General features: G+C 38.7%; 1 protein-coding gene across 4 annotated transcripts in view; it reads left to right on the forward strand.

Annotated features, from left to right (window-relative positions):
* LOC121628587 (dipeptidyl aminopeptidase-like protein 6) overlaps nucleotides 1-24,444 on the forward strand; it is a 293,653-nt gene that overhangs the window by 91,584 nt on the left and 177,625 nt on the right. The window contains exon 1 of one of the 4 annotated variants that reach the window (XM_041967676.1): nucleotides 17,551-17,657. The exons of the other annotated variants lie outside the window; for them this stretch is intronic. Within the exon in view, the coding sequence (XP_041823610.1) occupies nucleotides 17,574-17,657 (84 nt within the window). The 5' untranslated portion in view covers nucleotides 17,551-17,573. Of the gene's footprint in view, nucleotides 1-17,550; nucleotides 17,658-24,444 lie in introns of those variants that run through there. 4 annotated transcript variants of the gene reach the window in all.

Below are 24,444 nucleotides of genomic sequence, written 5' to 3' on the forward strand. Positions count from 1 at the left end.
ATGATGAAAGAACCTTGTCAGGTTCCTACAGGAGATAAAACAAGAAACAGTGAGGGGCCCCCTTCAACCTCCAGCTCTCTTCCCTCATCTGGCTAATTCTGCCTTCATCAACTCATAGTCAAACGCTTCATGTTAAACAAACATGACACACTTGCATGTGCACTATATTCCCCTGTGATGAATTATGCAGCCAGTGGTTTGAAAAATGGCTGTATGGTTTATTTATCATCGAGAAGCTCCTGCAATCCTAATCAGGTGTGCATCATGTGGAGGAGGGGCTGTTTGCAGATAAGCCAGCGTAAACAAGCCAAGACCAAATGTAGTGGCGAGGAGAGGGTTGTACGATCAGATGGAGCTCTGGTAGAAGTGGATTTTAGCATGAGAAGCATGAGTATGCACAGCAAAAAAAAAAAAAAAAGAAGTCTCTGTAATCATTCCAATGATTCTTTTAGACTACTGCATGGCAAAACACAAAGACAAAATTCAGGAAGTTGAGAACAAAATATGCCAAAAACAATTTTTTTCTCTCTTAAATTGACCAGTCATCGAAAAAAAGGATAACAGCATGAGATAATTGTCTAAAACTCACTACAAAATGATGTCCGAATTGAATTTTGTTCTTTCTGTGAGCTGCCAAAAGAGAAATAATACTCACTGTTAAACCAGAAGAGCATATCAGCACTTTTCTCTATGATTGTTAGACTTCTGTCATGTTTTCTAGAACCCATATTTTGCAGGAATGGAGAAGCCACTGCTCAGTACATAGAGGATAGACTATAGATATCTCTGCAAAAGGCTATTTATCAATACCAAGGTGGCATCATGTGTCTCACTGGCGTCTGCAACTCCAACTGGTGCTGCATTCCTCTTTGTGTTGCTGCTTCTCGTCTGGCAGCTAGCTGACGATAACAGATGGCAGGCATTAATAACTTCATCTCAGCGTAAAATGAATTCATATCCGGCCTCTTCATGAGGTGTTTTCACCATGGGGAGAGGCAGGCAACAGAAGAGGAGGAGGAGGCAAACGGGGAGCAGCCACCAAAACCTTTCTCTGCTGGGCTTTAAGCACAATTCCTTCCCTCCCTTATCCATCTCCCTGTCACAAACACATAGCTATATACACAAATGCACACACAAGCACAGGCTGTAAGAGCTGCACAGCTTTTCACTTCTATGGGTCAGAAAACTGGAGTGCTGATTTAGTCATTATTTATAACTGGATGTGGATTTTCTGAGATTGGGGAGGAAACTGTAGCGATGCAAATATCTCCAGAACTTTTCTATTGCAAACAACAAGCATGTAGTTTGCATAAAAATATGGCATGAAATACATCTCAACAAGAGAGTTTGCTTCTATGATTTAATTTGGAAGTTCTTATTTGGTCCTTTACAAGTTTGCAAAGTTGTTGTCTGCTCCAGGGGTTTAAATTTAGCCAAGCATGTTTACTTCAGCGGATTTGCTTCCATTTTTAGACATGGTCCTCATTGTTTAAAGAACTGATATACAAGACTTTTTCACATGATCCGGCACACTGTTCATGTGAACTATAGCAAATTGCAGTTACTCAGAGCCATTATTCAGGCACATTTTATAGGTTTTATTGACATATGGACATCTTAAAAATTGTGACATCACACATTGCAACTGAGATGGATGCCTGTATGTCAACATCACTCAATTTTGAGCTTTGTGAGGAAACAGGATCTGAACTGCCTCATGTGCGCCACTAGAGGCTGTCCTGTTCCTGTCTCACCTTGAGGTGAGCCCCTCTGAAGCTAAGATCTGAAACATATCGCAGAGACTGTTGGGATTTAAGCCCAGTCCCACAAAGTGAAATTAAATTAATGATACAGTGGATGAGGGAGGGAGGATGAAAGGAAAGTACAGAGACAGAGGGATGGAAGGTGGAAGAAACAAGCCAGATACAGTTTGATACAGAGAAAGACTTGATCAAAACCAGAGGTGGATAATTGAATAGTGTATGATATGATAAAAGATAAATCCTGTTTTCAGAAGACAAAGAGAGGATGTAACCCAGTCAACCCATACAACAGTGCTCCAGTTGATGCAGTTTAGTGGAGGGAAATGCACCATCTGACTCATGTGCTGGGATGGAAATTGGTAAGATTTAATCAATACCATTGATTCTTTTTCAATTCCCTTGTGGATTTATGCATGGAAAAAAGTAAGCTTGCATAGGCTTTGATTTGAACTTAGTTTGAATATACTGTGGTAACATTCACTCCTCTCTGTACTGCTTAGTCCATTATGGGTGGCAGGAAAGCTGGAGCCTATCCCAGCATTTTAGCAGGTGAGAGGCAGGTACACTCTGGACAGGTCACCAGTTCATTGCTTGGCCAACACAGAGAGAGACAAACAACTGTTCACCCAGGGAGAATTTCAAGTGACCAATTAACCTAACATGCATGTCTTTAGACGGGACAGTGGGAGGAAGGCAGAGAACCCAGAGAGAACCCACACAGGAAGAACATGCAAACTCAACACAGAAAGGTCACCCCAGGTTCGAACTTCTCCAGCCGAGGCTCGAACCAGCGACCTTCTTGCTATGAGGCTGCTGTGCTAACCAACACACCACCGTGCAGCCCAAGCCCAAGCCCGAGCTGTGGTAGCAGCAAAAATAAAAAGGGATGGCTGTTTCAGCAGTCTGTCATCATCAAAAATGAAAGAATATTTATATGGTGTTCAGTTACATGTCAGTCTTTTTTTGGTAACTCATTCAGACCAGATGCAATTTTAAATTTGCTTTAAAATGTAAAGACAGTCTTAATAATTTACAATATCACTGAAGGTTTGTCCACTCAAATGATTTTCACTTCATTTGGTGCAGTTTCTTCAGAGACTGAGAAATCAAGGTTTTAGTGAAAAGTGATGATTCTGTCAAGTTTTAATGGAAATCGGCAGGTTTTAGGAGACTGCTGTCAAACACTGATTAAATCTTTAAAACATAAAAAAAATACAAAAAACTAAAAACAAAAAAGAAAATATTTGTTAAGATTCCATTGCTGTGTTAATGTTAAAAGATTTTTTCTTTCTGTAATGGACACATTTGGTTGGCCTAACGGTGGCACTAGAGTGTAGATTGTAAAATTTAAGCATATGAAGAAAAAATGTTAAAGTTGTCTTAATCCTTATTATTTTTATTTATGTTGTTTCATGTGCACATGGGTGGTTTTAGGAGTAGAAAAAAAAGTCAGTTTTAATACCATCTGGATCTCGTTTTTATAAATTGCACTTTAAAACCTCATTTATTCAGAACTTGAAAGTCACTTGGTTAAGGGTTATGAAAACATCATGACTTTACCATTTCTGTACTATCTGCATTAATACAGTTATTTCCTTTTTGTCTCTATGTGTGATAGTTGCATAGAACGATCCCACTACACATCGCTGGCCCTTCTACAGACTACAACGTTGTCATCTCTGTTCCTGAAATTATGCCAGACTTTGAATTCTTTGTCCTCTATGTGTCTCCTTCTTGTTGATCTTCCAGCAGTGTTTACTCTGGAAACTTGAAACCATGCTGACATCAATCAACTGAAGTAATAACACTGAGCGCTTCAGGTTCTGTTAGATCTAACATTCTAGTTCTATAATTTTAGTTTTTTCTCTTCAGGTTTTCCTCTATTAGGAATTTATATATGTAAAATCTTTGTTTTTCTATAATATGTGAAGTGATTCAAAATCTTTTACATCTACATTTTGATGACTTTTTTCATTTTATTATATCACATCTCTCAATCAGTTTAAAACTTTAAAGACAGATTTTAGCACCTATCTCAGATTATACAATGTATGAGCCAATCTGTCTCGCTGTGCCTGAAAAATACTTGTAATGGTCAGGTCTGTGACAAGTGTCATGCCCCCAGCTATCATGATTTGTTATTGTGTGAATAAATTGACTTCCAAACTATGCAGCAAAAGGTATATTTTACACTTTCCTGCAGATTCAAGAAAACGAAGGTTGTGAGTTTTCAGTGCAGATCCATTAATGTCACTCTTACTGCTGTTGTTTTCAGATCTAAAGGTTTCTAAACTTTTTTTCTTCTCTTTTTCTCATACATTCTGTCTAAAAGCATGGTAACCATGGCATTCTTCAGTAACCATTTAACCATCTCCTTTGATTTCCCTTCACTGTTAAGACCTGACACCATCAGACTTCTGTAGGTCAACAAGTGTAAGAGTTTCAAGTCTCTGTTATCTCCTCTGAAGAGTGTCATTTAATTTCAGTGATTGCCACATACCCCACAACCAAAAGATACCTCCATTTTGTTGGCATTTACTATAGAAAATGCATATTTGGAATAACCACCTGATTTCTTGCTGGCAGAAAATGAATAGAATTATTTCTGTAAATTTCTTTTTTTTAATCTTTATTTCTGTTGTTGTGTTTTTTCCTCATAAACCGGCCTTTAAACTAATCACTCTTGCTTTTATTAATTTGTTTTTAATAAACAGGGGTGTTGACTAGTGATGCTTTATTAGCACAGCAAAACACTCCTGAGATTCTTTGGTTATTTTAAAGTCATCATCTAATAGCAATACCAAAATTGGATTATGTTACAAAGATTTCAGAGCAGAGAAACCTAATTTCAGACATCATATCTCATCAGTCTGCAGATCTTCCTGCATCATGACTCTAAGTAGCTACAGATTATAGCTTTTTGCACAGGCTTAGGTATAACCAGAATGAAGGTGACTAGGTAATTGCAGGATGTGATGTAATTGGATATTGGAACTACTAATTGGAAAAATGTCTATTTTGTTATGTGTCTGATAATAGTGGTGATGCTAATCAGTGCATTCAGTTCAACATGCAGACTGATTATTAATGCACAAGCTGTGCTGCACTATAGAGGGCAGAGTTTCCCTGCAGGTGGTGAGTGGTGACAGATAGATAGGTGTTTACATCAGCACACAGCCACCCACTACTCTACAAAGCATGAATTTTATGCTGTCATTCCTGCACTTTTCACACATACAAAAAAGAAAGAAAACAAGAAAAAGAAAAGAACACTTTTCTGTTGTCTCTTTCAAACTTTGCTTTTTCGGTCAGCTCTGATCTGTGAGGTGTTTCTGGCTGAAATGCTTTTAACCGCCCCAACCTCAGGCGGTGGAATCTCAGGAGGGGCTTTGACATGTTGTTCTTTGATGTGGGAGTGAAGAGGAGGTGCAGTTTTACCTCTCAGCTCAAAGGTGGGCAGGGAATAGGAAATGGTATGTTTCATATTGTTGGGTTGCTATGAGTTGAACATGGCAGCACTACATTTGTCTGTGATGGACCAGAGTGTGACTGTGCATTATTAATGAGACACATCTGTGGAACAAAACACTGAGATCTAACATAAACAGGAGAGGATTTTAAATGTTGCTTTCTCTGTTGTAAAAAATGTTGAAGAGCATCTTAGATGATGCCTGTATTTGTATTTTCCATGGTTTGTATCTTAATAATCAAGTTTTTTAATCAACATTTTGCTTGATTTAGTTGAGCTCTTGATGTCTTTCTCTGGACTGTGAAACTGTATTATTTATTCTTTTCTATAGTTTCTTTACAGCTTATTGTTTTAGTCCACAAAGTTATTTTAACAAGCAGTTTTTACTACTGCAAAGCATAAGCATCTCAATAGGACTAATTTCCTGCTCTTTATTTTTAGCTTTGACATATGATTCCTTCCTGTAGAATGCACCGTCATGTGTCAAATTGTAGTCAGTCAGAACATACTGTATTAATATGTTATACATTGTTGATTCATTTTTAAGACAACCCATCATTAGGAAAATTTTTAAGATGATTCTTTTCATGCTGGTTTGGAGGCTGTGCTTCACAAGCAGTTCCTCCTTGTACACTGGACTCTTTCAGGATCTGTTATGATGAGTTCCCATGGTAATGGAAAGTTGTTTCCATTATCTAGAAGATGCAGGGCAGGAGCAAGGCAGAGAGAGATAAGTGGAAGAAGTTCAAACCATTTTTTCCCAACTATTCTGATGAGAAATGTGAGGTTAGCTACCAAGATGAATGAACTTGAAATGCTAACAAGGACACGGAAGGAATAGAGAGAATGCAGTATTGTTTTTCAAAGAGACAACGTGAAAAATCTTTTTAGCTGCAGAATAATAAAACTGTAGAATGTTTAGCACAAGCAGCAACACGTGCTTCTTCATTTCTGCTCTGTTTTTGTTAAATAAATAATGACACATTGTAATATATCATGTGGTCTAATTTAAGCCCTGATTAGACCAGATTATTTTTGTGGAATGTTCTGTTACATAAAGCTTAGGAAAGGATATAGGCTGCACTTATTTTCACATGATTTTCAGCTCTTCCTGACTAACAGTGTTGGTTAACAAATTTAGTTTTACTTTCTCTGGACTGTACATTTTAGATCCTTTCATCCACTGACTGAGTCGGAGTAGTTTCCGAGTTTTTGACAAACTAGAATTGCTGTCCTTTCCCTTTCCACTGACCTGTGCAGAGCTCCTAAATAGAACCGAGCCCTGGATCATCAGCACCCGGCCCCTCTTCCTTCCCTGATCTATTTCCTGTTTTCCTCCTCTTCTCATGGCTCACCTTTTTGACCCACCGTTCCGTTCAATGGCGTCTGCCAACTGAAGCGTGACATTACATCAGAAAGTTCGCCTTTTGTCCGAGACACAAGATCATGTCGGGGCTGTGTAGCACGAGCTGAAATGAGTTGCGTTGACCAGAATGTCTATGTTTAGACCTTGTTATGCTGGACTGTACATTTTAGATACTTCGACAGCCAGCCTTCACCTGCAGGTCTTATTCTATTTAAAGTTTGAAATTTAGCATCGGTCCAGGGATTTTGCTTTAGATGTGGAAGCACAAGGGGAGAATACACACTAGATATACCTACAAATTACTCTGATCTGACAGTGAGTATTAATAGCCAAAGGAGGGACTTGTGCATCTTTGCTGAACTAATGTGATGAGAGCTGTGAAGGTGTAAAAGTTCCTATATTTATTTGATTTTGCTTTTCTTTTTAGAGGACTATAAAAAAGGTATCAGAAATATTATTATAACATAAACTGGCTAAGGCAACTGGACAATATTCAGTTAAGAAGTTGACTTGAATTTACTAAACTTTTTAAACACTAAACATATATATATATATATATATATATATATATATATATATATATATATATATATATATATATATATATATATATATATATATACAGACACACACACATTGGTCCCTGACCAATGCCACTCTTGATCTTGATTTACCACAAATAATCAGGGAAATGGACTGTAAACTTCTACTTTCTCTAACATTAAGGTTGTTTGGTTGTAGAACTAGTTCAAAGATTTTAACAATCCCAAATCACAGTTTAAAGGGGTGGTAAAGCAGTAACTTAAATAAATGCAAACTTTAATCGTTCTAGTTGCAAAATTCTTGTTTGATTTTTTAACTGAACCATTTTTGCACACAGTATTAGAACCAGAGCTCAAAATCATTACATAATATCGTATGTGCTGGCTGTTGTTTTGTGCAAATGAACATTCATGTGACATTAGTGTCTATCCAGGATGCAGACTTTAATGATAATATTCACTAGCTGTTATGTATATTATTCCAATCATGCAATTTTTCATCTTTGTCTGTTTTGTCATTATCACACTTTGAGCATCATCTTCCTATTTTTCCTCTTCTGCTTATGCTTCACCTTTGTCTTCTTCTTTCTTTGTTGCCTGCTTTTTCTTCTTCTTTAGGAAATTGTGAGTACCATTGACAGATTAAATGTTCTTTTCTGCAAGAATGAGAAAACCTTAACCCCCTCCGTCCTCCTCTTGGCTGTTTGAGCAGAGCTTCAATGTTTTGTCATTGCTTGTAATCTCTTTAAAAACTCTGAAAGCCCTTTAAAAAGCAGTGGTAATAACAATACCCACTCAGCCTATTTTTCTGTAGCTTATACAAATAATATGGAGAAAAGGAGCTACATTTAACTTTTTAAACCGCTCTAAAGAATATACTGTACCAGTGGGAAATGTATAATGATGCTGTGCGGCAGGTGTCAAATTGTCCATCTTCCAACTGCATGTTGGTTTTCAAAAATAATCTAATGAGTGATTTGTTTATTAATCATAATTTCTTTGGCCAGGTATGACACATTAATGGATAAAATAGATCTGATTATTTTTTTCCTCTAGACCAGCACTCATGGTGACGAAGTGAGAAAACTGACTACATCATTTGATTAAATACTGTCTGAATGTGTCTTTCTCTCTCTTCATATCTTATAGCTGCACTTGACTAATGTTTTACTTTTACATTAGTCTGATTTGAAGATCAACATATTATTTAGCTTTTGGTAAATCATTATTTTTCTCTCTCTATCGCTTTCGCTCTCTCTGTTTATGTTCATTGCCTTTTAACATCTATTCATGTCATAACTTGATGAGATCTCTGCTTCTGGTCGCCATCAAACATTATGTATGTTTTTACTGGAACCAACATCTATTTTCCATCTTCTCCACTCTTATGTGAACACATACCTACCAAGCAGACAGCAAGGGCACATATAATGACTCACATTCAGTAACAAATGACCTCGGCTCTTTTTATTTGTTTTAAATCCTCACACCTATTACTGGCGATAAATGCACCTCCCTTTGTGTGTGTGAAGAATTGCACTCAGATATGAACCGAAGGGAATGGAAAATGTTTTTTTTTTTTTTGTCTTTTTTAAAGTCAAGAATATTGCTTTTCTGTGGCCAAGGAGATGTATGAGCTTGGCACAGAGCTGCTAGGAAAAAAAAACCCCAAAAAAAACAGCTTTATATGAACAATCGAAGTAGGAGATAATATGATGCAGAGGTACTATATTGTGAAATAATTTATTTTTCCAGAAATGGCCCTGAATGCTGCGCTGTGAACAGACTGAAGAGCAGAAGACAACTTGTGATAAAGATTAATAAAGACTAAAAAAGCAACAGGAGGTTCCTTTTTGGTCAGTTTTAAATCTTAATATTTTACTATTAGTTATATGACTGTAATATTAGACTTCAGGCAATGGCCTACTATAGGTTTTGTCTGAAAATTCAGGAAACTGCGTGAAATGGTTTTGTGATGGGTTTTCTTTTGGAAATTATGAGTGTAAAATATATAACTCTTCATTCTAGTATGTTTCTGCATCAGTTCATAGCTAAATGTCTTAAAATAATGGGAAAGAAGTTTAAGTATCAGATAAAACACAGTATGATGTATCTAATGGAAATATAATGTGGTGAAGCTTTCAGGCGCTTCCTGCTGCTTTCATTTATTTAATTTCCTGTAGGTCAACTTTTCCCTTTTAATACTATTCCTGCAGACCGAGCTCCTATACAGGTGTTGTTTACTTTTCTATCTTTTTTCCCACTTTTGTCAGAAAAACCGAGCTTTTTTTTATTTTTTTATCGTAAATCTCTGCACTACAATGTCACATTTGTGTCTCGGGAACGTATCTCTTTAGCCTCGTTTCCACCAACAGGGTCCAGGTCAGGCCAGGACATCGGTAGACTTTTTTTGGCAAAAAATAGGAAGTTTGCAAGAATATAGCTAATTTGTGTCAACCTACTTTTTTGGGATATTTGGGTTTCCAATCGTAGGGCTCTGAACCTAAAGGGTGGAGCTTGACACACTTTAATCCATTGATCGGTGGAAAGAATAATCACTTCCTGTCTGACTTGGCAACAAGACCAAAGCAGGAAACAGCACCTTGTTTAAATACACCATGGATTTTCTTTGTTGTTGAAAGCAACATGACACGAAGAAAGAACACAAACTGCTGGAAGCCCACCATTCTCGTCTTTTTGCTCTGTGTCAGGTTCTTTGTCATTATTATTCCGGGAGGGCATCGCACCTCTGTGATGTCAGACTGTCACGTAGCTGACGTATGTCGATTCAGTTCAAATTTATTATAAAGCACATTTACAACTATTTACTCAGTTGAGCAAAGTGCTGTACAAAGCGGAGCAGTCAAAGGCCAAAGCCATTATAAAAATAATAATAATAAACCAATTTAACTCATAAAACAAATTACAATATAAAATAACATAAAATACATTAATATAGCATAAAAACACATAATACAATAAAAACTCAATTCAAATGCTCAAGGTGGAGGAATAGCCACTGAGAAAAGATGTGTTTTTAATAATAATTTAAAATGCGCAATCGTCTTTGCTGATCTAATGTTAAAGGGAAGATTGTTCCAAAGTCTGGGAGCAGTGACAGAAAAATCTTGGTCATCTCTGCCTTTTAACCTGGTTCTAGGAACTGTGAAGAGCAACTGGCTTGATGATCTCAGTTCTCTGACAGGACCGTGAGAAGTTAAAAGCTTTGATAATTAAAGGTGGTGCCGTGCTATTAAGACTTTAAAAAGCAAGCAGTAAAATATTGAACTGGATTCTGTGCTGAACAGGAAGCCAGTGAAGAGAAGCTAGTATCGGAGTGATATGCTCACAGCTTTCCTCCCTGTCAGAAGATGAGAAGCCGGATTCTGAACAACTTGCAAATGAGGGAGCAGTGACTAATCAATCCCAAAATAGAGAGTTACAATAATCCAAACAGCAGGTAATGAAAGATGAGATTTCACCCTGCTCAAGAGCCGTAGATGTATGTATCAGTATTCAGCTTATACCCCACCTACCAGGTAATATTACGTTTGGCTATGGAAGGACAACAGAGATCAGAGTTTTTCCAAACCAAACTAGACCAAACCATTCCATCCCGAGTTAGACTCCTCAGTGCAGAAGGAGCTTTAATGTCTGATATCTATGCTTAGGTTTGTTTTCAGGGAATAATATTTACATCAATCGACGACTGAAGTCAGTGAAAACAACCCATTTCTTAAGCCTAATATCAACTTAGTTTTTAAATATTTTTTTATGAGAAAGACATTATCGTGCATATCCATTTTTGTGTTGTCGTGCATCATTTCCGCTCAGCGTGTCCAGCCACCAGTCAGATAAGTCTATCAGGACTTGTGTCAGCCGGGTTGGAAACCTCACTGCTGGACATAACTTTTGCAAATGGTTAAAATATGGTAAGTGTTTGAGTTTGTAGGCCATCTATTCATTTTTATTGTCTCATAATTGTGACTTGCATTCCAATACTCATAACAGTCCATTTTAGCAACCAATTCTCAAACAGTGTATGTGAATGCATCACAAAAATCACAAAAGATAGATGTCTTAAAGATCTTTTTTTTTTTGCTCTTTTACGACACAATAATGTATGTTAGAACATTATCATGATTATAAATAGGCAAGAACTGAAGTTTTTGATCATGTTTGGCTCGCTAGTGCTTTAAGGTGCTCTGAAAAGGTTGAAACCATAGCTTCAAATTACGTTTTAATCCTCTGCAATAGAGAAATTGAATTGAGATTTCATTAACTGGCTACAGCATCTTGTCAATGTGGTATCAGAGGTCTCAGAGGACGGAGGTTTGTAAATGAGCTTTGTGGGGCCTAGGTCTGCAGGACTTTGATCACTACCACTGCCGCTCCCATGAGATCAGCGTTTGGCTTGTGTCAGCACAATTTTCAAAGCAACACAGCACGAAGCACTTGGGGACACAGAGACCTGTGTAAATACTAAACACACACACAATCTTGTTTCACATATTTTGAAGCCGTTTGGCCTTGCAGACACAGTTTCCTCTTCACCTCAAATCCAACGGGATATAAAGTGCAGATAACATGTTAATGATACCCTCCAGATGGTGCGGCATCTGATATTATTACCTCACAAGCATTGCTGTCTGTCTTGTCTATAAGGATGCAGGGTAGAATAGCTTATTTCCTTCATCCCAGTGGATTTTTCTCTCCAGAGGACGAGCTTAATGCTCAACCAAAGTGCCTCTGAGTCTTCCAGAAGAGTCACTTTCTCATGCTTTCCTCCATTATGTTGCTCTCTTCTTTTATTCCATTGATCGCTGTGTAATCTTTCATCTGTCTCGCTCTTGTCAGAAAGACAGGTAGCGACCTCCCTGATGTCCCACTGCATGCTGTAGTTTGTGTTTTGGCTCCATCTGATCCATTAGTAATCCATTTCAGGGGTTGTCAACCATATAGCAGCCACAGAATGCAGCCTGCACTGTTTTTCTATTAGTATTTGTCAGCCCTGCGCTGACTGGGGGGGGACCTTGAATGGGGCTGCAACAGTAGTTGGACAAAGTCTGAATTATACACTTTGCTGATAAATACTGTAATGTCCTGCATGTCAGAAGAAAGATGGAGAGGGCTCCTGCAGGGAGTTTGGTGAGGGGAAGAATGTGCTGAAGGAGCACTTGGGTATAGGGGAAAAAAGAATATACTTCTCTGAACTGTAATGAAACAAAGACTAAGGCACAGATAAGCATTAGCTGCTGTAACAGTTCAGTTTGCTCGGTAAGCAGAGACTGAAATCCTGACTGAGGCTATGTTCACACTGCAGGTCTTTTTTAGGTCATTTTAATGTGGCCTTCATCACACTAAGTGTGAACGGTATGTGGCCGTGAAGTGACATGCATGCAAGAGGAAGGCACGTCACAGTGTGTAGTATGTACAGACGTAAATATGGATGCTTCATGTGTTTGTATATCAATTTGGAAGTACTTGCACAGTCGAAACCAACAGAATTACACCCAATTATGAATGAAATGGTTAAACATCGCCATGATTTGATATTGCTGCGATCCCCTTCCACCGGTGCAGAATTGTGCCATTTGTCTCACTTATGTAATGTCAAAGTCGTATGAAATGTGGCTTGACCGTTCAGACTAAGGTTGCTTCGGCACATATCGAGTATGTATCTGATCAAGGATTACATATGAAAGTGGCTTGGGTTGCATTTTTAAAAATTGGGTTTGTGCTGTCATTAAAAAGGTCCGATATGAGTCATGTATGGGCAAAAAAAAAAATAAAAAATCAGAAACTGAGCTGCATTGTGAACGAATCCTGGGTCAGTTCAGGACATGGTTTTGAATTACAGGATTCTTTTAAAAAACCCTGACATTCTGTCATATTTCTGTTATTCTGTTATGCTGCCAGAATGAGTTCTGCTAAGCTTGGAAAACCAAAAGTTATTTTGTAGCATAATTAGGGAAAGACTTGCAGAAGCCAAAACAAATGTTGCTATGCTCCTTTTATTGAAGCTGTCTCTGCTGTTTAAACAGGATTATGCATGACTGTGTTTGTAGGATTTTGCTGATTAAAGGGAGTTTTATGGTGCTCTTGATAAGCTCCATGGTCAAGGGAAGTCCTTCTGAGAGTTAAAAAAATTCTAACCAAAGTCTGCACTGTATAATTAACAGCAAAGCTTCTTTAATGATGCTTAGATTCTATTGTTTAAGTGCCAAAGTTGCAAAATTGTTTCAAGCACCAAGCCGTATCTCCAGAAAAATAGTTTAAACCACTTTCCACTTTTAGACGGCAGACTTGTACATTTTCAGTGTAACACCATTGGGAGGGGAGCGGAGGGTGGGGGTCTATTCAAAGTTTATGAGGAAATTGCATTTAAAAAAAAACATATGGAACAGATGCGGAAGTGTTCGTCGTTGGCGATGCAGAGCAGATTACGGAAAAAACACACAACTGTTGATAAAGTACTTCATCAGCTATTTGCAGTCTCTGATTCGGGGGGGGGGGGGGGATATTTGCCTCCTGAGGATGACGTTTGGTCAAGTAGCAACAGTGAAAGTGATGTTTCTGTTAGAAATCACGGTGCATCCATCCATAGTAATAATGAACCTGAGGAAACGCATGTGGGAGATATAAACACTCAGGCTTTACCTAGCTGAGGTCTGGGAGGTAGAATTTGTATATTTAGGAGAGTTTCTGGATGTTTTGGAGGCAGCAGGGGTAGAAAATGTAGCTCTAAAAATTCTGTGGGAGCAGCATGGATACAAATAGTGCTGTGAATATCATTGATGATTGCTGGGTGTATTTAAAAATTGGGAAGTGCATCACAGGTGACTTGATGAATGTTAAACCCACTGATTCCCTGTTTTAAATTTTGACATAAGATTATTACAACATACCTTCCAACCCATGATGCCACAGTATGCAATTAGATGAGTAATTTTACTCCCATCATCAACTCCTGCTCATATTAAAAAATCTTTTCTCATTTACAGTATGCCTTAACATTACAGAACTTTTTTTTGTTTTTTTTTATCTCTGGCACAAAGGGTTAAAACATGTGTCCCCCATCTCTGGGCTGGTGGGTTTCATTATTGAATATGTTCAAGTAGCTCCAGAGTGGGTAAATATTGCAGCTGGGCACACACATACACCCTTTTACACTCCAGACACACAGGTGTGTTGCATATACATGAAGCAATCGTCTTCTCTGCTCTTTGAAAATGTGAAGAGCCTCTTTTCTTATGCATGCAAGAAATTTCGTGATGACTGCAGTGGACATCAACAAAAGTTTTATCATATTTTATTGGTTATAGCTTTGAGGGAGATTAGTTCCAGACAAGAAATGAAAATAGTTATCATCAGACTTCTGCTGACATGAGTCGTGTCTGCTGCAGAGATGAAGGAAAGAAAACATATTTAATTGTGGAATTACCGTTTTTGTGTTCATTTAATTCATTATTTCACATGAGTGATGATAATAGCTTAAAGTCTGTTGTGATGAAAATGGAGCATCATTTTCATTTGACAATTTTCTTTTTTTTTTATTTTGTGGAGTCTCTGCAGTTTAACAAGTGCTCACTTGAAGTATTACTTTATTGCTCTGATTAATTTATATTGAGCATGTCTTAGAATTAGTTTCACTTAATTTGCTGATAACTGCCCCATTATATTATCGTCTGCTGTGGAGAACAGCTACTTACAGTGAACCTGAGCTGCAGAACACAACATTTAACAAATAAAAGAGACGGAAAAAATATGTGGTTTAAAAACAAAACGCTTGCAAATTTATGACTTTGTGAAGCTAAAAATTTACTGCCGATCTTCTTTAAATGGCTTCATTTCAGCAACATTTTTCTTTTTGCTGTAATAGTTCGTCATAGTTATCCATTTTTACAACCTGCTCTTCTCATGAATGAAGTCAATCTATTTGATGGATATTATTATTATTATTATTATTATTATTATTATTATTATTATTATTATATTCTTTCATTTCCGTCTCTCTCTGCATTTCTTTCCGAAACTCAAATCTTGAAATACGGATTTGATCAGTTGGTCCCTAAATGCAATCGACCAAATTTTTTCGAACCGGAAAACAGGCGTAGCGGAGCCTGCTTGTCTTGGCGGAACGTTTTCAGCTGGAAATGTGATGGATTCCTGGGGAGCGTGGAAAGTCATGTGCCTGTCGATCCTGTCTGTCGAGGACACTGAAGACATCTATACATTCGGATTCCTGATAACTGGGTTTCTGCTGTTTGGAGCGGGCGGTTTCCTAGCATATCACAAAATTCGGACACTGTCGGCGGTCACTGGCAAGCTGCCGGATTTCTGTGCTGGTGTGTGTCGAGCTATGAACAATCAGACTTTGGCGTTGCAGGAGCTAAATCGTAAACTGGAGGCTATTCAAGCTCTGGATGGCAAACGACTTGGACAGACACTAACTTGGAGAAGTTGTCGGCCGGCTGGATGGAAATTGACCCACAATTCAGATGATTGGAGTCACCAGTGGGACCACTGATAGACTCAAGGCAGACGAAACAGCTCTGGCCTGAACCAAAACAAATGCTGTTATCAAATTCGGCTCCCTGTACTGGCCTTGGATGGCTGGTTAAAAGCTCCCTGGAATGTTTTGTTGACGGATGCTCAGTCCCCCCACCCTCCTCACGGGCGGTGGACTTTAACCTGGATCAGCTCCCAAGGATGCCCACTATCATCAGGCGGCAGAGACTGTGATGGAGAACTGGGACAAAGTTCACATGCTCACTTACTACGCACTCACATACACCAATACAGATGCACCTCCCCGATGATTCACTGCCTAGGTTGTACCTTCCCCCCCCTCCCTCCACTTCCGCGCTCAGCTGCGTCCACACTTGCTGCGATGGGAGACCCCCCCCCCCCCCCCCCCCCCGCCACTGTTTCTGATGTTGTGAATGTCTGAGTTATGTGCTTTATGTACCAAGGAGTGTTTTTTTTGTATCTCAATAATGGGCCCTCAGGCCCAGTGTGGAGATGCCTTTTTTTTATTCTCTCCAGCCACATCTTATTCCCCTAATGTTACCTTTCCCCTATATCTAAGACAAAGGAGAGCTGTAGAAGCGGCTGCTGCCTCAGTATGCCTAAACCTGTTTGTGTTATATGTTGTTATTGTCTAATCTTGGACGACGTGTACTGGAAACACAAATTTCCCTGAGGAATTCCAAAGGGATCAATAAAGTATTTCTGATTCTGATATTAGCTAAGGAATGTTACATAAAATGTTCATTTTTATATGTGCATGCAGAAACTAAAGAGCAAAATCTTAGTTGAAAAGGAAAGATTAGAACCACTGCTGAAGTATTCCTAATTTCTAAGTGAAGGTTTAGTTTTCATCAGCTAACATGAAGAAATCTTGGCTCTGTTGGCCTCGCTTCATAGCATGCACCACGCAGGTGTAAAACAGCAATATCAAACAAAAAACAAAATTAAAAGTTCAATAGACCATAAGACACAACAAAATATAATGAATATGAAAAACTGAACAAAAAAGACAACCAGAGCAACAACAAAATAGTAAATAACATATGTTTAAAAACACCTAAACAAACACACAAACAAAAACAGCCTGCCAAAGAGGGAATGTAGCATTAGAGAAAACACAACCAACAAAAACTACAAGAACAAAACAATTCTTAAAATGCAATAAACAAAACCAAAGATGCAGCACTATTTAAGAAAACAACCATTATGTTGTTGTTTTGAAACTGACGTTTGTTTTTTTTATGTGATATAATAAACAAAAAGAGCAGAAACACACTTTTTGTAATTTTGCACAGCTGAACAAGATCAGCGTTGACAGGCTGACAAAGCTGCAGACTTCTGATCTGAAATCAGCCCCCCGCTTGTTGGGACACCCCACCATGTTGCAGCTCTAATGTCTGAGTAAATAGTTTAGCACTGATTGTTCTCCAGCCGAAAGGTGTTGAATTACCTGTTTCACCCTCCATCACCTCTCTACACACCTACTGCATCTGTAGCTTCAGATTCCGCCCGCTCATTAGCTTAAGCCCTCTAATCATATCATTCCTCTGATAACAGTAAGTTGCTGTTTATGAGGACTCCCCTGGAGTAAGTTTCCTCTGAGCAGAAAGTGAAAGCTAATCCTGGCTGTGGCTGTCTCTGGCCTCCATTAGGGGCTGTTAATGTTAATGTCGTGCAGCGGAGTTTGGAGACAGAGGGGCTGGGGGTTGTTTTTGTTTACATGTAGTTGCTGGGAAGTGCACAGTATAATGACTGTGGGTGTGGCAGCTGCTTTATAAATGGAAAAAGCTGGTGGGTCGACAAGGCAGACAGTAGATTGTTGGAGTAGCAGCTGGAACATCCACTGCGCAGCAGGCTTGGCAGGTGGGGAGAGGCTAACAAGCTGCCACACGTCGCCCACAATGATGTTTGAACATCCGCTGGGGACGCCTCTGGGCCTTCGCAGAAAATCTTCCAGGGTGGAGACGGCCAAGAGATTCTGGAGGGTGAGTGTGATTTTTAAGCAATGTTGAAATGTTTCCGCTGTTCTTTGTGGAGTAGATTTTGTTTGCAGAGTTAAAAGCAAGTAGCTTAAAGTAGTTCCCTGGTAAAGACTTCTCAGCTGTGAGGCTTTGGATCAATCAAAGAAACACGAAGCTTACAGCTAAATCACCATAACAAACCAAATTAAACATGGCACAGCTTTAAATAAAATGAGGAGAAATGCGTTCTTGCATCACACTTCATTTCTGTTTGAGAGAATGACTGACAGGTTATCATTGTGTCAAAGAAAGATCACTAGAAAAACACACCTTCTGAAAATTTCTTAAGTCTCTTTTGAAAGAGAGCCTTGTTCTTATCGCTACTGGCAAATCAGATTGAGCTGGAAACAGTCAAACTTCAGGTCTCCGTGAAAAGCCATCTTCTGAAAAAGTAACCCTCAGATCAAGCTTGTGTTGAAGAAAAGCCAGACTCAAAGTTTGTCCATTACTTTAAAGGTTATCCCTGGGGAAGGGAGAACCTAATGAAACTCTATGTCATGTGGAGGTGCGACCAAAATGCTGCAGAGGAGGTTTGAAGCTTTGCTTGAGAGCCAGTCAATATTACATTCCCCCAGGACATTGGCTTTAAAAGGGTAAAGATAGACTCTTTCTGCTCTAAGTCGAGGGCTGAATACAGATAGTGATAGTTTAGGTAGCTCAAACGGGCGTCTTTTCAGGATGAAAAGTGCAGTTCATTCAGAAGTGTGTCTTGATCCTCCTCATCATCTGTTCTTTGCTTACTTTTCCTTCAGCCTACATCCATCTTGCCATCTTTGGATACCCAGGAGCTTTCCCTTCACTTTAATCTCTATCACTCATCGTGTGCACGAGCTAAACTCTCCCGTCTCACACTGCCGACCTTTACTCTCCGCTATTTGATTTGCACTATGTAGCACTGCACCTCACTTGACTCGTCTCTGATGAGTGTCAATCAGGACAGGTCTGCACAGACACCAGTCCACTCCGGCTTGGACTTCTTTAACACCTCTTAGATATCTTGTGACATTTCAGCCATTTTAAATTTTAAGAATTAAGATTTGAATTTGTAAAAGGAAAACATTCACTTCAAATCTTTCTAAAGAAGTCATTTAGCTGTAAATTCCCCAAATTCCACCTTTTATCTTAATGGTTGTTATTTAACCCTTAAACCTTTTTAAGGGCTACAAAATATTAAATCATGTTTAAATCAACAAATAAAATGTTCAGCATGTTTCACACCAGCTGTTTTAGATTTTTGCTCACAAGCTCAAGGGCTGTGGAAAAAGTACATTTTGTTTAGTGATTGGTTTGTCTTTGTAGCTGATAGAGAGCACAAAGTTGCCGACATGCATCTGTGTATTTAAAGCCATGTTATAGTCAGATGTGCTCTGAGGCTGTCTTTTGTAACCACAGACCCTGAATTCTAATTTCATGATAGCTTCATTTCATGAAGCTATTGTTTTATTTATTAGTACTTTGTCCCATCCAGCATCGTGGCTGGAGAATGATGGTCTGGCCAGTGTGTTCTGCCAAACAAATTAGCATTACCAAGGGGGAGCTTTATGGATATAATGAATAGAAAGGAAATGCACCTTTATGGGTATCAGGTTCCCCTTTAAGTTTCTTTTTTTTAATTTTTAATTTATTTATTGCTGAATTAAATATTAAGAATTAAATTAAATATTATGAATCTGACAAAAGTAATAATAAATAAAAATTCTATGAAATTTAACTAATGAAAGTCAGACATTGCTTTTCAGCCATGCTTCAATAGAATTATTTAAAAATGAATAAAAAAGGATCAGTGTCAGATCGCACCATCTGTCTTTGTTTGAGCCAAAGTGGACTTAATGGGAGACGACCAAGGAGGAACCATTGTTGAAAACAAACCATAAAAAAGCCAAACTACATGTTGACAAGCCACAAAGCTTCTGGGAGAATGTTCTATGGACAGATGAGACAAAAATGGAACCTTTTGCCAAGACACATCAGCTCTATGTTTACAGATGGAAAAATGAAGCATATGAAGAAAAGAACACCGTCCCTACTGTGGAACATGGAGGAGGCTCTGTTATGTTTTGGGCTGCTTTGCTGCAACCGGCACAGGATGTCTTGAATCTGTGCAGATACAATGAAATCTCAAGACTATCAAGGGATTCTAGAGAGAAATGTGCTGGCCAGTGTCAGAAAGCTTGGTCTCAGTTGCAGGTCATGAGTCTTGCAACAGGACAATGACCCAAAACACAGCTAAAAACACCAAGACTGGCTAAGAGGAAAACATGGACTATTCTAAAGTGGCTTCTATGAGCCCTGACCTAAATCCTATATCTTTGGAAGGAGCTGAAACATGCCATCTGGAAAAGGCTCCCTTCAAACCTGAGACAACTGGAGCAGTTTGCTTATGAGGAGTGGACCAAAATATCTGCTGAGAGGTGCAGAAGTCTCATTGACAGTTACAGGAATCGTAGGATTGCAGTGATTGCCTCAAAAGGTTGTGCAGCAAAATTTTAAGTTAAGGGTACCATCATTTTTGTCCAGGCCTGTTTCATGAGTTTATTTTTTTAAATAATTCTAGTTAAATTTCATAGAATTTTTTATTTATTATTACTTTTGTCAGAAGCAAGTTATTTCTGTGACCATTGTGAGTTTTTCTTTCATTAACCGAAGGGAACCAACAATTTTGTCCACGTCTGTAGCTGTTGTAAACATGCAGGACAACACAATAACTATATAAACACGTGTTGATGAATGTGTTTGTCTGTGTGATTGTGTGTGTGTGTGTGTATGTGTGTGTGTGTGTGTGTGTGAGAGAGAGAGGTCAAAGGATCTACTTTAGTAAATAACCTAATCAATGGGGAATGAAAAGGATCAGATTTCAGGACTGTACCGGCCTGTTGGGGCTGGGCAATTCATCAAATTTTAATCTGTTACAATTTGGGTTTTCAACCATGATAAAAATTTGCTCCTTCGCAGTTTACTTTTATGCTGTGTTTAGTTGCAAATCGAGCACCACCGGCATTGCAACGCTCTGCTGCAGACTCCTTCCACAGCCCCAACTGCTTTGATTTTATTCAACGCCAGTTGCAACAACACCTCTCAAGTTAGACTGAAGATTTGTGGCTAAATAATCCATCAGCTCCCAAAGACACAAAGAGATAACAAATGTTATAAACAGACATAATTTTTTTTTTTCTCGCCAAAGACCAGTGCTCAGTTAACACAGTGAACAACGCGGGATTTAAGACACTTTGGACAAACTTTATGACTGCCATCTCATCACTATTTTAGTGGAGTGTCTCTCCCTGTCCTGTGTGATGAGTGTCGTGAGGCTGTTGTGAAGGACGTGGCTATAGTCCAATGTTTCACAACCGCTACGGACCTGTGGTCAAGCCGCACCATAGAGCCATAAATGTCATGCTACATTTCTTTGATGCGGATTTCAACCTGAAAACAAAATGTCTCCAGACAAAATTTTTCAGATCACACCGGGCAGAACATAACTGCTGGTCTGAGACAAACAACAGCTACATGGGACCTGAGTGAAAAGATACTAGCCTGTACCACAGACAAGGCTTCAGATGTCACACTGGCTGCCTCTCTCTCTCTCTCGCTCTCTCTCTCTTTATATATATATATATATATAGAGAGAGAGAGAGAGAGAGATAGAGAGAGAGATGATCTTGCATTCATCCATCTGCTACTCCCAGTAAGCTTCATCTTTTTTTTTCTTTCTCCATCTGTTCCTATCCTTACTAAATTCCACCATTCTAGCCAAACAAAACAAAGTCTAAAGCAACTTTGTCCTTGAACCAAGGAAACAGGAGTACATTCCTTACAAAGTGGTGGCCCTGCTTCAGCATGCGACACAACATGATAAAACCTTCACTTTCTCTATGCCGCTACTTTCTAACAACACAAACATCCTAATTTACTGAATCCAAACCAGATAATGGCAATATTTCAGATTCACATTTTCTATAAAGCAACATTCTGAAAGTTTGCCTCAGTATTGATGACAATTTTATGGAAATACAGCTCATATTTTGGTGTTCTGGCCCACAGATCTCGCTTTCACAATTCTTACAAACTTCATTGGCTGCTGTGTCTGGAGAATCTGCATGTAGCAGATCATTAAGCAGCTAAACGGACAGATTAGCCCCGTTGGAAACCAATAAAGAGCTGAAAGGAGAGTGAAAATATGACTATTTGTCATGGCAAACAGCCTGGTGTGATGTGTTTAAAACTTCTACTGCTCCCCATAAGAGCACAAGAAAAAAAAAATACTCTCTTTCAGTACTTTCATTTCTGGGTGAAATTATCCCTTCACAATTCTGCTTTTAACATAAGCAAAAACCCATCATGCATTTTTCTGTGTAAAGTGCTGTCAGGGTTTTGATGATGATTGCACTCAGTCTAAAATCTCAACTGGAAAAATTACTAAAAGTCGTAAAAATATATTGTTGAAATGAAGTGCTGAGCAAAAGTTATTAAAGCTTCAAGCTGTCTGTGCTGGTCATTCTCCCACAGTTCTTAAATAGGAGCAACAATCAACTCATCTCAGTCAACTGGCACATTTGTTATTATGACACATTACTTTTTCATGCCATTCTTTTCAGAATTAGACAGTGTAGTAATTCATAAATAATACCACAGTGATTAATACAGTCTAAGTACTATATCCCAAGGTGTTTGCATTTTAACAGTTTGATATGTTTTGCTGATCCAGTAAGTCTCTTTGTGTCCTCTGGCAGTTTATAAAGTCGGCAGGTAGAATACAAGCTATTTCAGGGTCCATCTAGTTTTGTGTGCTGAAATCTGTCTGAGGAATTGTTTCCCACCCCTTAATATAACCTATAGCAGAGGCTTTTATCCAAAGCGACTTACATTTGAGAGTAAGAACAACACAAGCATGATTTCAAACAAGAAGGGACGTCATAATTAAGTGACAGTCAGACTGCTTTGAGTCCAGTTGGACCCAGATGCTGTCATGTAGTTTTTTGTAAGTCATTTTGTTTAAATACAAACATCACCATTTCATCAAACAATATCAACTTGGGCGTAAGTGCACACAGCTTCTTCAGTACTTGGTTGAGCCAAAGAGCTGGACAAATCTTTCTAGCTCATTCTGTTGAGTAGAAGAGTTAAGCTAAGTGTGGAAATGCTCCTTAAACAACTGAGTCTTTAGCTTGCTCTTAAAAGTGGATAAGGACTCTGCGGATCGGACGGAGTTTGGTAGATTTGGTAGATTTTGGTAGAAAGTCTCATGATTTTTTGATGATTTTATGGGTGGTTGTTTCAGTTGTTACCACACTGCAGGCTGGTTTTGCTGTAAATCATAACATATGATGGTAGAGAAAGAAACAAATCACACTAACAGTGGAGCAGGAGTAGAAAAGGAAACCCATGGTAGTTTTTTTTTTCCTTGACAAAGTAGTTTTTAATGCATAAACACCTAAATCTGAAGAAAACAGTAGTAACAGTAACAGTTTTTTTTTTCCTTTTTTTTTTTTTTTTGTTTCCTTTTGAATCAAAACGGCCCAAATAATTTCTGTATGTATTGTTTTCTATTTTCTGTCCTGAGAGCCTAACAGATAGAAACTAAATCTATGTTTGCTTGTACTTATACAAAGCTAGGCCTGGCCCTGTTCCAGGTAGTGTGATAAAATGACTCAATGCAAAAGAATACATGAGGTCATATGAATACTGCAACCAGATAAACTTAAATGCTATGGCTGTACCAAAGGTGATTATATAAGCAATGTCATGAGAGCCCACTGAAACACTAACAACATACAGTAAGAGGCATGTTGGCGCACTGCTCTGATTAAATCACAGCTGCCATGAATGACAGGCTGGCTGAACTTTTATACCAGCTGGTGCAGATAATCGCCTCATCTTGATTGGCAAACACCGTTAAGTCACCAGTTTGATCAGGCATGCCAGAAGCTGGGACAAAGGAGGAGCGAAGGCGGGAACTAACAGGAATACCGTACAAGGACCAGCACATATCAGTTTACACAAAGAAAAATCTAATTAATCAGGCCCAAGGAATACATGGGTAGGGTTTGGAAAATCCACTTTTGGGTACAGATGGAACCAGTGGATATTTCACATGCATTTCCTCAGAGCACATTACCTTTATGCATTATCAGGGTGTATTTTAGTTTGCATCATCAGAATAGATGATATTGCCAAACTAATTCTTTTATGAGAAGATGTCATCCACTTTAAGCATTTAAGATTATCTTTGTTCCATGTCACATTTTCCAGTTGGAAACAAATAAAACCTTTTTTTTTAAACAGAACTTGGACGCCAGGTCGGCTGGTGTATAAAGTAGAACTGACCTTATATCATTCACCTCCAATGAATTTTGCACCGTTAATGTTTTTCCTTGGTGTACTTTGCTTTGGTATATTTCTACTGCAGTTTTGGCTGCACATTGGGAGTCAACGTCCGTTTTCTTTTTGAGCTTCCTTCCTGCTTCATATTGTATTTCGGGTTATGTTCTATCCCTCCCCAACAAACCTCAGTTGGTTTGGAAAGAAAGTGAGCTGAATTTGAGTTTGTCTTGGTTATTTTATTGTGGATGGACTGGTGACCTGTCCATGGTGTACCCTGCCTCTCACCTGCTAAATGCTGGGTTAGGATCCAGCTGACACACAACCCTTCATTGGACGAAGCAGTATAGATGATGGATGGATGGATGGATGGATGGATAGATGGATGGATGGATGGATGAATGGATAGATGGATATTTTATTGTGAAATCAG

The sequence above is a fragment of the Melanotaenia boesemani genome, chromosome 18 (assembly GCF_017639745.1).
Source record: "Melanotaenia boesemani isolate fMelBoe1 chromosome 18, fMelBoe1.pri, whole genome shotgun sequence".
Classification (NCBI taxonomy): Eukaryota; Metazoa; Chordata; class Actinopteri; order Atheriniformes; family Melanotaeniidae; genus Melanotaenia; species Melanotaenia boesemani.